This window comes from Apium graveolens, chromosome 10, assembly GCF_009905375.1.
Source record: "Apium graveolens cultivar Ventura chromosome 10, ASM990537v1, whole genome shotgun sequence".
Taxonomy (NCBI): Eukaryota; Viridiplantae; Streptophyta; class Magnoliopsida; order Apiales; family Apiaceae; genus Apium; species Apium graveolens.
Genome location: NC_133656.1, coordinates 17,199,195 through 17,212,021, shown reverse-complemented (window position 1 = coordinate 17,212,021; position 12,827 = coordinate 17,199,195). Strand labels below are relative to the sequence as shown.

The window sequence follows — 12,827 nt, the reverse complement described above, 5'->3', positions numbered from 1 at the left end:
CTCAGCAACGACTACTACAAAACAGATAAAACAACGCAAAGAATAAATTAACTATTTGAGATTATCCAACAATTCCCCCCTTAATCTCAAATCTGTCTATTCAACTCTTTAACACCCAAGAGGCTACGCATTCTCTCAAACTTTGCAATCATCAGAGCCTTGGTTAAACAATCTGTATGTTGTCGATCACTGCTAACATGTTTGACAATAATGTCACCACGCTCCACACATTCTCAGATAAAATGGTAGTGTATATCTATATGTTTGCTCCTTCCATTAAACACTGGGTTCTTGGCCAAATCGATAGCTGACTTATTATCAATGTGTAAGATGACTGGGCCACTATATTCAGTTGTTATTCGACTTAGGATATTCTAAAGCCATATACCTTGGCAGGCTACAGCAGTGGCCGCCATGAACTCCGCTTCACAAGATGAGAGCGCTACACATCTTTGCTTTTGAGACACCCACGAAATTAGACTATCATTTAAGTAATAGGCCATACATGCGGTACTATTTCTATCATCCAACGAACCACCCATATCACTATCAGAATATCCAGTGATGATATTGTTCCCACTGTTCTTAGTGTATACCAGACCAAACTGTAACGTACCATTTACGTAGCGTAAGATTCTTTTCACAGCGTTTAAATGCACAGTCGTAGGTCGTTCCATATAACGACTTACCACCCCAACTGCGTAAGCAATGTCAGAACGAGTATTGACTAGGTAACGAAGTCCTCTAACCATACTCTTATACATAGTAGCATCAACAATTATTCCACCTTCATCCCTTGATATTTGATCCTTCGGATCCATTGGATATTTCGTGGGATTGCAATCCTTCATTCCTGCCTTTTCAACAATCTTTTTGGCATAACTTGACTGTTTTAATTCAATGAACCCATCTTCTTGCTCCACTTCAATCCCCAAGTAGTAACCGAGTGTTCCTAGGTCTGACATCTCAAATTTCTCCCCCATTTGACGTTTAAACTCTTCAATGTTTGCAACATCAGCCCCAGTTACCAAGATGTCATCCAGAAGCAGAAGCATATGGTACAGTCTTCAAATCAGACTATTATGCCTCGATGCTCTTCTCATGTCCCCAATAAGAATGTAAGCTTTTTTATTATAATATGTTTGATTTTCATATACTTATAAGCGCATTTTGTATAGCTTTATTGGGGGGTTGAGTTCAAATAATTGATTAATTCACAATAGGATTGAATTCTTGGTTAATTTGTTAGTGTGTATGTGAATTTATATTATGTGATAGACTTATAAATGCATATGGTGATGAGATGTTTATTTCATGAGCAGAAAGATAAGTTATTTCCGCTGAAGGAATGTGCAAAATCTATTGCTTCGACAGTTGGTTTGTTAACTGCGTTGCCTACATTGGGTTGGCCGAGTTTAGCCAATTTAAGTAGTAATACATCATTTCCAGATTTGGCTGTATTAATATCTGGGCTGCCATTTAAGGATTCAGGAGCGTTGTTGCGTTACGGTTTGCCTATTGACAATAAAGCTATCAGAGAGGTCCAGAAGCCCCTTGAAGATATCACTAATAGTGATAACTCCTGGTGGTGGGGCTGCTCCTTCGACGCTGTCCTGGATCCTTCGCCGCTGTAGAGGTGTAGATGTGGTTGGGTTCCTACAAAATAACACCGGAAGGGGGGTTGGAGTCTCGCGGCGCCTCCGGCGTGAGAGTAAGAACTAGCTTTTTGGGAAGATGAAGATGAATATAAATGAGAGGTGACTATGTGTGTATATGAGTGTGAAAGAATGATTAATCCCAAAACCTCACTTTCTTGGGCTATTTATAGCCCAAGGGTAGGGTTTTGGGGTTGGTACCTTTAGATCATGGCCATTAGTTCTGGGAGCGGAGGACACCTGGCTGGAGTGGATGCTTTACACGTGTCAGTGCGGGACTGCTGAGGAATGTTCTGAGGATCCTCCGATACGTGCCCAGATTATTCCCATGATTGATGTGTGACAGTTGCCCCCATCACGTGCCTGGGCCAACGTCTCACGTGCTGGAATTTGCCAAGGTTAGGCTTGCGGGACTGAGCTGGTTATGAGTGGTAGTGTACGGGACTACTCCTTCCAGGAGCTGCGTGGAGCTAGGAGCCTAGGAGTAGCCCTCCCAGGAGCTATATGGAGTTAGGAGCCTAGGAGTAGTCCTTCTAGGAGCTGTATAGAGTTGAAAGCCTAGGAGTAGTCCTTCCAGGAGCTATATGTACTATCATGTGCCCCCACTCCCTTATGTATATTTTCTGGATGGGGGAGTGAATTTGGGTTTGTTTGTAGAACATTAGTTTTTGGTTGCCTTGTTAGAAGGATTTGAGCTTTTCTTGCCCCCAGTCCTGATTGAGGTGAGTTCGGAAAATCAGGACTAAGGTGTTTGCCTTTGGAAGGATTTGAGTTTTTCTTGTCCCCAGTCCGGATTGCGATGAGTTCGGCGAATCAGGGCTAAGGTGGTTGTCTTTAGCAGGAGTTGAGCTTTTCTTGCCCCCCAGTCCGTATTGAGCTGAGTTCGGTGAATCAAGACTAAGGTGGTTGCCTTTGAAAGGAGTTGAGCTTTTCTTACCCCCCAGTCCGGATTGCGCTGAGTTCCGCGAATCAGGACTAAGATGGTTGCCTTTGGAAGGAGTTGAGCTTTTCTTGTCCCCCAGTCCGGATTGCGCTGAGTTCGGCGAATCAGGACTAAGGTGGTTGTCTTTGGATGGAGTTGAACTTTTCTTGCCCCCAGTCCGGATTGTGATGAGTTCGGCGAATTAGGACTAAGGTGGTTGTCTTTAGCAGGAGTTGAGCTTTTCTTGCCCCCCAGTTCGGATTGCGCTGAGTTCGGCGAATCAGGACTAAGGTGGTTGCCTTTGGAAGGAGTTGAGCTTTTCTTGTCCCCCAGTCTGGACTGCGCTGAGTTCGGCGAATCAGGACTAAGGTGGTTGTCTTTGGATGGAGTTGAGCTTTTCTTGCCCCCAGTCCGGATTGCGATGAGTTCGGCGAATCAGGACTAAGGTGGTTGTCTTTAGCAGGAGTTGAGCTTTTCTTGCCTCCCAGTCCGAATTGCGCTGAGTTCGGCGAATTAGGACTAAGGTTGTTGCCTTTGGAAGGAGTTGAGCTTTTCTTGTCCCCCAGTCCGGATTGTGCTGAGTTCGGCGAATCAGGACTAAGGTGGTTGTCTTTGGATGGAGTTGAGCTTTTCTTTCCCCCAGTCCGGATTACGATGAGTTCGGCGAATCAGGACTAAGTTGGTTGTCTTTAGTAGGAGTTGAGCTTTTCTTGCCCCCCAGTCCGGATTGCGCTGAGTTCGGCGAATCAGGATTAAGGTGGTTGCCTTTGGAAGGAGTTGAGCTTTTCTTGTCCCCCAGTCCGGATTGCGCTGAGTTCGGTAAATCAGGACTAAGGTGGTTGTCTTTGGATGGAGTTGAGCTTTTCTTACCCCCAGTCCGGATTGCGATGAGTTCAGCGAATCAGGACTAAGGTGGTTGTCTTTAGCAGGAGTTGAGCTTTTCTTGCCCCCAGTCCGGATTGCGCTGAGTTCGGTGAATCAGGACTAAGGTGGTTGTCTTTAGCAGGAGTTGAGCTTTTCTTGCCCCGCAGTCCGGATTGCGCTGAGAGCGAAGGAGTCCGGACTTGAAAGTTGAAACGGTTTTGGGAATTTTCCCCCCGATTATTTGAATTGTTACAGCTGTAAAAGTGTGGAGAGACGTGCCCCATTATTAATTTTATTAATTACGGTTTTTATGGGTCGTTCAGATGTTGCTACGTGGCATGGCTGTTGGTATTTCACCATGCCTATAAAAGGCACTCCCCCCCTCCTACTTCTTTTTTTATTTTATCTTCTTTTCTTCTCTCGTATTTCCTTCTTTTTCTTGTCGTCGCCGCCGTTTGGTGATGATAGTTCTTGGAGGTTGCTTATTTTTGCTTGGTCGTCCCCAACCGCTGCTTGATCTCGATATTGTAAGTGCTTTTCTCCTTCTTTGTTTTTGATTTTGCCTATGTATTGAATTTTGTCTCTTGTTTACTTTTGTATCGTTTTGTTTCGTAGTGTTTTTGTGTTTCTTGTTCATATATGTATGTATGTATACGTTTTTGTGCATGGTTTGGTTCTTTGATTTTGGTGAATTGTGTTTTTAGATTTGGGGTTTTTGGTTGAGTCCGGACTTGATCTGTTAGTCCGGACTAATGATTTATCTGTTTTTATGCTATTTTGTCCTTTGTGTTTGGGGTAATAGGGTAGTTTTGATTCCGGAGTGGCTTTTAGGTTTTGGGTTTTGGGTCTCCGAACGGTTTGCTTTTGACTTGTAATAAGATTGAACATAGCGTAGTCCGGACCATGTAGCTTTCAAGATAAATAAATTATAGGATTTTAGACTAACCTTTGCCACTTATTTTAGGTTTATGGTCCGGACTAAAGCTCTTGCCAAGGCTTACATAACTTGCTATCTGGGGCCATCTGGTTCGGATTCTGAGTCCTCTGGTGATTCTGAGCGGGCTGGGATGGGGAAGAAGGCTTCAACCTCGGACTCTGAAGCTATAACGAAGCTTTCTGTTGCCAAGATTTCTTCCAGGAAGGTGCCTTGCAGTCCGGAGGGTCTGTGGGTTGAAAATCTGGGGTACTTTTTTAGCAAGAGCGATGAGATAGAAAATAGTTTCTATTATAGGAGTATCCGGTCCGGGTATGCTAGGCAGACTAATGCGGGTCCGGGGCACTACGATAGGGAAGCATTTGACAGGAAGTTTGCTGATAGCATAGTGGCTAAGGAGCACTATGAGCTCAAGGATGAATACGCTGCCCTAGATCACGCGGCTCAGGATTCTGCGGTCTGGGCTGCTTTTCAGTTAGACCCCCGGATCGAGTGGAGGTGGCCGGCTCCGGACGAGCGGCCTCATCAGAGGCCGGCTGATGGGTTTGTTCCGGTGTGGCTAGAGCATCTCCGGTCCGGATTGAATCCTCATTGGCACTTCTTCTTGAAGCATCTGTGCAAGTACGTGTACAAGATCTCTCTGATGCAGATAACCCCTATGGTATAAAATGGATGACCTGGTTTATTGCTACTTGCAATCAGTTCAAGGTGCAGCCCACGTTCAAGCTATGGCATCACATCTTTCACTTGGTCCGGTCTAGTCAGTTTCCTCTCTATGAACTTCGGTTCCGCGCTCCGAAGTGCGGGTATGGCAGCTCCTACAGGCCTGTTATCCAGCAATCTTCTTTGAAGTATTGGAATGGAGAGTTGATCATGCTCCGGGGCTTAGACTTGTACTATCTTCCCCACATTGCTTCAGAAGGAGTCCGTACTCGCTTCCATAGGGATGTACTCTGGGGTGAAGCTATCCGGTTAATGTTTGCGTTTTGTGAATCTCTGGGTTTCCAAATGACCCGAGACACTTTTATGAATCATAGAACTATGCATAGACTAGGTTGTAAGTAGTTTCCTTCCTGTCCGGACCTCTCATATATTTTTTATCTATTTTCATCTGCCTTGGTTATTTATTGGTTTTAACTTGTGTTTTCGCTTTGTTTCTTTGCAGGTTTACCACACTACAATCCGAACATGTCGTCTTCTGCATACAGTGATGCATTGAAAGGTCTTGGCAAGGCTTTCAAGTTGCCAAAGAAAACTGCTGGTGCTGGGTCCGGATCCAATGCCTCTGTGGAGGAAGGGTCCGGATCCAATGCCTCTGTGGAGGAAGGATCCCAGAGTAATGTGGCTCCGAGGCCCGAACTCGAAGTTGACATGAACCAGTCTACTCTGGAGCACAATGTTGAGTTGGATATCGACAATGAGTTTGATAATCTTGAGGATCTTAGCCCTATTGGGGAAATTCTGGGTGTTGAGTCTGGACGGAGGAGGAAGAGGGTCTGGACTCTTGGGTCAAAACCTCCCCGGGCTGAAAATTTTGAGGCTGGCTCTGGGTTCGGGGCTGGTAAAGGAAAAACTGTTGATGAAGAGGGTCCGGATGAAAGTGGTCTGGGGCTGGAGGAGAAAGTTGCTCGTTTCATGGCTGGGATTCCTACTCAAGCTGACTGGAGGAGAATGAATCAGTCTGGATTTGATGCAACTATGAAGGAGTGCTCCCAGCTCTGGGGTCAGGTATGTTTTCTTCTTGCTCTTGATTCTTGTTTTTGTTTGCCTTAGGATATTTTTCTAAGTTTTCCTATTTTTTGCAGTTGGGTGGGTATATGGCCGGATCAGCTTCTCTGGCCTACAATGAGCTAAAAAATTCCCGGATTGCCATTGCCGATAAGGACTCTGAAATTAGCAGGCTCCGGGACCAGATCATTGCTAAGGACACTTCTCTCTCCGGGCTGAACCAACAGCTTGATGATGTCAGGATCCGGACTGAGAATGCTGAAAAAGAAGCTTCCGATCTGAAATCTGAATTGGCTGAGCTCCGGAGGCAGATGTCTGCTGTGCGTCCGAAGTTTGAAGTAATTGCGGAGTTTAAGAGATCCGAAGAGTATGACAAGGCTCTTGCTAATGCTGGTGCGCCGGAGATAGCTCGTTGTTGGTTGGTTGCAGAAAGGCACATCAAGAATGATTCGGAGGCCAGTTGGGACAGCTTTGTTACTGAATTCATTAAGTCAAAGGAGGATTTTGAGCTCGGGCTAGGGGATCCGGAGCCGTTCAACGGGCCCTGTCCCAGTTTTCTGCCTCCTAATGCTCCGGAGTCTTGAATTTGTAATTTTGATATTTCTTGAAGACGTTTGATAACTTTGACATCTGTAATATTCGTACTTTGCTTCGGGCTTATTCAAGTCCGGTAATTTTTTAATGTTTGCTATTATTTTGCTTTGTTTTTGTAGTTTGTTTTTGCCTTAGAATATTTTTCCCAGTAAAAGTTGTTGCACTAGTCCTGACTAATTGCTTGTCCAGACTAGTAGTTAGGTTTTTTACTTGGCGAGTTTATTCTAAGTAAAGGTGGTTGCGCTAGTCCTGACTAGTAGCATGTCTGGACTAGTGGTTAGCTTTTTTACTTAGAAGTTTTATTCCAAATAAAATGGTTGCACTAGTCCAGACTAATGGGTTTGTCCGGACTAGTATTTTCTTTTAGTTAGAAAACTAATTCTAAGTAGAAATGGTTGCTCTAGTCCTGACTTATAGCTTGTCCGGACTAGTGGTGGCTTTTAGCTAGAAAATTAATTCTAAGTAAAAATGGTTACTCTAGTCCTGACTTATAGCTTGTCTGGACTAGTGGTGGGTTTTAGCTAGAAAACTAATTCTAAATAGAAATGGTTGCTCTAGTCCTGACTAATAGCTTGTCCGGACTAGTGGGGCCTTTTAGTTAGAAAATTAATTCTAAGTAGAAATGGTTGCTTTAGTCCTGACTAGTAGCTTGTCCGGACTAGTGGTTAGATTTGAAAAGTATGTAAAGGGGAAAAGCTTTTCATTAATCATTCATACAAAATAAAAGGAGAAACAAATTTGTTGCTTGCCATATTGGCTACAAGATTTTTGGTTGCTTTGTTTGTTCTCCTACTGGTAGAATTTTCTTAGCCTTAGTCCATGCCAAGTGTTTGGTATTTGTGAGCCATCCATATTCAGGAGCTTGTAGGTTCCTGGCATGAGGACTTCTTTGATCTTGTATGGTCCTTCCCATTTTGGCATTAGTTTTCCAGTGTTTATGGGATCTGATGCTTCAGTGTCTCGAAGGACTAGGTCTTTAACTTGGAAGTTTTTGACTCTTGACTTCTTACTGAAGTGTTCTCTTATTTTCTCCTTGTATTTTTTCATTCTTTCTACATCTTGATCCCGGACCTCATCAATTAGCTCCAAGTTTGTTCTGAGTCCTTCTTCATTTGCTTCTTCTTCAAAGTTTATTGCTCTGTGGGAAGGAGAGCCCACTTCAATAGGAAGCATTGCTTCTGTTCCATACTAGTTTGAATGGAGTTTCTCCGGTGCTTGTCCTTGGGCTCGTCCTGTAGGACCAAAGTATACTTGGTAGTTCTTCTGGCCATTTGCTTTTGCTTTCTTTGAGTCTTTTCTCGATACCTCGGAGCATGATTCTGTTAGTTACTTCTACTTGGCCATTTCCTTGGGGATATGCCACTGATGATTTTTTGTGCTTGATCCCGCGCTCCTGGAGGTAGGACTCGAACTCTGATCCAATGAATTGGGGCCCATTGTCTGATACTAGGACTCGTGGTATCCCGAACCTCATCAAAATATTGTCCATAAACTTTATGCAGTCTTGTTGATTGATTGTCCTCATAGCTTTTGCTTCAACCCATTTTGTCATGTAATCAATAGAGACTAGCAGGTACCTGAGGTCTCCTTTGGCCCGGGGGAAGGGTCCCATGATATCAATACCCCACACAGCGAAGGGGATAGGTGACAGGACTGAGGATGGTAGAACTGGGCTGATTCGGGACACATTGCTGAAAAGCTGGCATTCTTTGCATTTCTTGATGAATTCTATTGCATCCTTGTGAATGGTTGGCCAGTAGTAGCCTTGTCTTATAATCTTATGAGCTAGGGTCTTTGCAGACATATGGTCTCCGCATATCCCTTCATAGACTTCTGCCAAACAGTACTTTGCTTCTTCTGGGCCAATACATTTCAGGATAGGAGATGAGAAGGTCTTACGGTAGAGTACTCCTTCTTCGAGGAAGAACTTGGCTGCTTTTGCTTTCAGTCTTTGAGCTTTTCCTTTGTCTTCTGGGAGTTCTCCATTTTCCAAGTATTTGATGAAGGGAGTCATCCAGTTGTGGTTGCTTTCGATCTCCAAAACCTCTCCGGATTCAATGGATGGTTTGAGGAGTTCTTCGAAATAAACTGAGCAGTCTAGATCTGATGAGTTCCGGACTAATTTGGCTAGGATATCTGCTTCTTCATTTTCTTCTCGACATATCTGAATGACTTGATGGCTTGGTATTGAAGCTAAGTAGCTCTGAAGCAAGGCTTGATACTTTGCCAGAGTAGGGTCCTTTGCTATGTATTCTCCATTTGTTTGCTTGACCACTATCTGGGAGTCGCTGTAAATTTTTAAGTCCTGGATTTTTAGAGTCCTGGAGAGCTTTAGTCCTGCGATCAATGCCTCATATTCTGCTTGATTTTTTGTTACGGGGAAGCCGAAAGATATAGATGTCTGTATCTTGAATCCTTCTGGACTTCTGAGTATGAGTCCGGCTCCTGACCTCTCGCTTGTTGAGGAACCATCTACCTTTAATGTCCAGGCTCCCAGACTTGTTTCCTTTTTTGGCTCTTGACCCATGTCAATTGGTTCTGGTTCTTCTTCTGGGAAGTTGCATTCGATTATAAAATCTGCAAGAGCTTGAGCTTTGATTGTCGTCCTGGGAAAGAAGCTTAAATTGAACTGGCTTAACTCCACAGCCCAATTGACAAGTCTTCCTGAGACATCCGGCTTGTGAATTATTTTTCTTAAGGGCTGATTTGTCACTACTTTGATCTCTCTTCCTTGGAAGTAGTGCCTGAGTTTTCTTGAAGTTGTGACTAAGGCAAAGGCAAACTTCTCCAATCTTGGGTATCTTGTTTCTGAATCTTTGAGTACTTGGCTTACATAGTAAACTGGCTGTTGTTTTCCGTTTTCTTCCCTGATTAGGGCAGCTCCTACGGCTTGTGCTCCTGCTGACAAGTACAAGTAGAGAGGCTCTCCTGGTTGTGCTTTGGTTATGACTGGTGGTTGAGAGATGTAGGACTTGATTTCCTCGAATGCCTTTTGGCACTCTGGACTCCAGTTCACCTCTTTCTTGTTGGTTGCTCCTTTGAGTAAATCAAAGAATGGTAGGCACCTCTCTGCTAGTTTTGAGACAAATCTTCTGAGTGCTGCTAGGGATCCTAATAGCTTCTGCACATCTTTTTGGGTCCTGGGAGCTTTCATCTCCTGGATTGCTTTTATTTTCTCTGGATTGGCTTCTATTCCTCTATTGCTGATCATGAATCGTAGGAACTTGCCTGCTCCTACTCCGAAGGTGCATTTCTCCGGATTCAGCTTGAGTTGGTTCTTCCTTAGGTTGTCAAAGCATTCCTTCTGATCTTTCACATGCCCTGGTATAGTTGTTGATTTGGAAATCATGTCATCGACATAGCATTCCAAGTTCCTCCCAATCTGGGACTTGAATATCTTGTTTATGGCTCTTTGGTAAATGGATCATGCGCTGGTAAGGCCGAAGGGTAGCATCACATAAGCATAGACTGCTCTGTGAGTTATGAATGCTGTCTTATAAATGTCCTTTGGGTTCATTTTTATCTGGTTGTATCCGGAGAAGGCGCCCATGAAACTTAGCATGATGTGTCCGGAGGTGGCATCTATCAGTTGATCGATATTTGGGAGAGGATACGGGTCCTTTGGGCATGAATCATTCAGATCAGTGTAGTCCACACATATTCTCCATTTGCAGTTGGACTTCTTCACCATAACAACATTAGCTAGCCATTCCGGATATTTAATTTCTTTAATGATTCCTGCTTTGAGTAGCTTTTCTACTTCTTCGTCGATTGCTCTTTTCCTCTCCGGGGCAAAAATTCTTCTCTTTTGTTTGACTGGTTTTCTATTGGGGTTGACATCCAAGCTGTGCATTGCTATGGACTCATGTAGTCCTGGCATGTCCCTTGGACTCCAGGCAAAAACATCTCTGTACTCCTGGAGCAAGGACACTAATTTCTCCTTGAAGGACTCCTCGAGTCCTGACCCAACTTTCACTTTTTTGCTAGAATTGCTTTCATCTACCTAGACTTCTTCTGTTTCGACTACAGCTTCAATTTTTGCTTGCTCTTTGTTTGAAACCATTTGATGAATTCGGGCTTCAGAGTTCTTCTTTAGATAGAAGTTTGCTTGTTCAGGTTCTTTGGTTGCTTGCATGGTAGGACTATCTTGGTCTGGGACTTGATTTGCCTTGTTCACTGCCATGACTTGGTTGCTTGCCAGTCCCTCTGGACTTATTTTGTTTGCTTCTTCCCTTGTCCGGGGTCGGTGCTTCTTCATGCTTTGTTGCTTGCGAAGGATCGTAGCCTTCCTTTTGTTATCTTGATGGGTTTCTGCCATAATTAACCCCTAGTTGTAGCATGTTTCAGCAACTCCGTAATCTCCTTTAATCTCCCTGACTCCTGTCGGGGTTGGGAATTTGATCTTGAGATGAGAGATTGAAGTTATTGCTTGCATCATGGTTAGAGCTGATCTGCCAATGATTCCGTTGTATGAAGAAGGAGCATTGATCACATAAAAATTGATGACATGAGTCACTTGGTTAGGAGCAGATCCAAAAATGACTGGTAGATATAAAGTTCCTTGGATCGGGAATAAGTTGTGGCCGAAGCCATAGAGTGGGTCCTCCCGAAATTCATTTGAGCGGACGCTCCCGAACTGCATTCTATCCACTGTGTGCTTGAAGAGAATATTTACCGATGAGCCATTGTCTATGAGCATTCTTCTTACTTCATTATCAAAGATGTCCAGAGTGACAACCAAAGCTGCATTGTGATGAGGGTTGACTCCTTCGTACTCCTTTCTGCTGAAGGAAATCACCAGGTCTGGGAGTGATTGGATTGATAGCACTTCTTCGCCGAAGTCCGGGCTCCGGGGTAGGGAGTAGGATCCACCTAGGACGACATTGACTATATTTTTTCCTTTCTTCTGCACTTCCCCTCTGTTGTCCCGGACTAAGTACTTGTTCATGTTCCCCTTCTTCACTTGGTCCTCAATGAAGTACTTGAGTGATAAGCAGTTCTCAGTCTTGTGGCCATGGGTCTCGTGGTAATCACACTGCCTGTTGTAAGGCCTGCTCTCCGGAGGAGTTTGCATTGGTTTCGAAGGAAAATAGAAAGGCTTGTCTTTTACCTCTTTCAAGATTTCCTCCCGGGTCATATTGAAAGGAGTCCAGTCCGGTTCCTGCTTCTGCTCCCGCGGTTGCTTCGCGGGTCCTAGGTCACTGCTCGACTCCTTCTTAGGACCAAGTCTCTGGAAAACTGGAGTAGTTTGTCTTTCTTGGCTTTGGTTGCTTTGCTTGAATTTCTTGTCCTGATGGTAACCCCCTTTCGGTCGGTCATCGGTGTTTTTACTCCTGGACCCCCCATTCCGGGTCATCCTCATTGCCTGGAGCACATCTGTTTCCTTAATGAATCTGGCAGCCATGGAATAAGCTGCTGCCAGACTTTGCGGCTCCTTATTGATTAGCTCCACTATATATCTCTCATTGTGCTCTGGGTCCAGATTTCTCCTGAAAATGCTTAAAGCTTCCCTCTCATCCAAACTTGAAACTTTATTGATTGCTTCCTGGAACCGGCGCATGTATGCAGAGAGGGACTCATTGTCATGCTGCCGGATTGTCTCCAGGTGACACATGTGCATTTCGTGCATTTTGTTTGCCCGAAATCTCCGAAGGAAGGAGGCTCGAAATTCCTTCCAAGAGTGGATGTTGCGGGAGGGGATTCCGTTGAACCATCTCTGGGCCCCTCCCTTAAGAGTTGAAGCAAAGAACCTTGATTTCGTTAAGTCGTTGTAGTAATATATCTGCGCTATCTGCTCGAAGTAGTTCAGGTGCTCCTCCGGGTCTCCTAGTCCATCGAAGGAGTCGAAGTTGTAATGCTTCAAGTTCCGCTGCCGGGGAATGGCTTCCAAGGAGTGACTAAAAGGAGTTAATGTTTCTCCAATCTCTAATCCTGAGTCTCTGTCCATCTTTCTCTTATCTTTCAGGTCCTTCCGCCTCTCTTCTTCTTCATCATCAGAGATCAGCTCCGGAGTAGGGTCTCTCCGGGTTCTCTTGCTCCTGGACTTGGCCAGTAGCTTCTCTTCTTCTAGCTGCATTATCTTTTGGATCTTTAGCTCAAGCTTTGCTTCTTCTTCTGTCCTGATTTGCTC

General features: G+C 44.4%; 2 protein-coding genes across 2 annotated transcripts; both read right to left on the bottom strand.

Annotated features, from left to right (window-relative positions):
• Window positions 1–374: 374 nt before the first annotated feature.
• LOC141690426 (secreted RxLR effector protein 161-like) lies at window positions 375–1,055 on the bottom strand. Its single transcript, XM_074495231.1, has one exon. The coding sequence runs from the start codon at window positions 1,053–1,055 to the stop codon at window positions 375–377; it is 681 nt and encodes a 226-aa protein (XP_074351332.1).
• A 7,163-nt stretch (window positions 1,056–8,218) lies between these two features.
• On the bottom strand, window positions 8,219–10,046 carry LOC141690425 (uncharacterized). Its single transcript, XM_074495230.1, has 3 exons — window positions 9,926–10,046; window positions 8,328–9,733; window positions 8,219–8,230 (listed from the first exon to the last, which is right to left on the bottom strand). Exons 1-3 carry the CDS (start codon window positions 10,044–10,046, stop codon window positions 8,219–8,221), a joined length of 1,539 nt encoding a protein of 512 aa, XP_074351331.1.
• Between the last annotated feature and the right edge of the window lie 2,781 nt (window positions 10,047–12,827).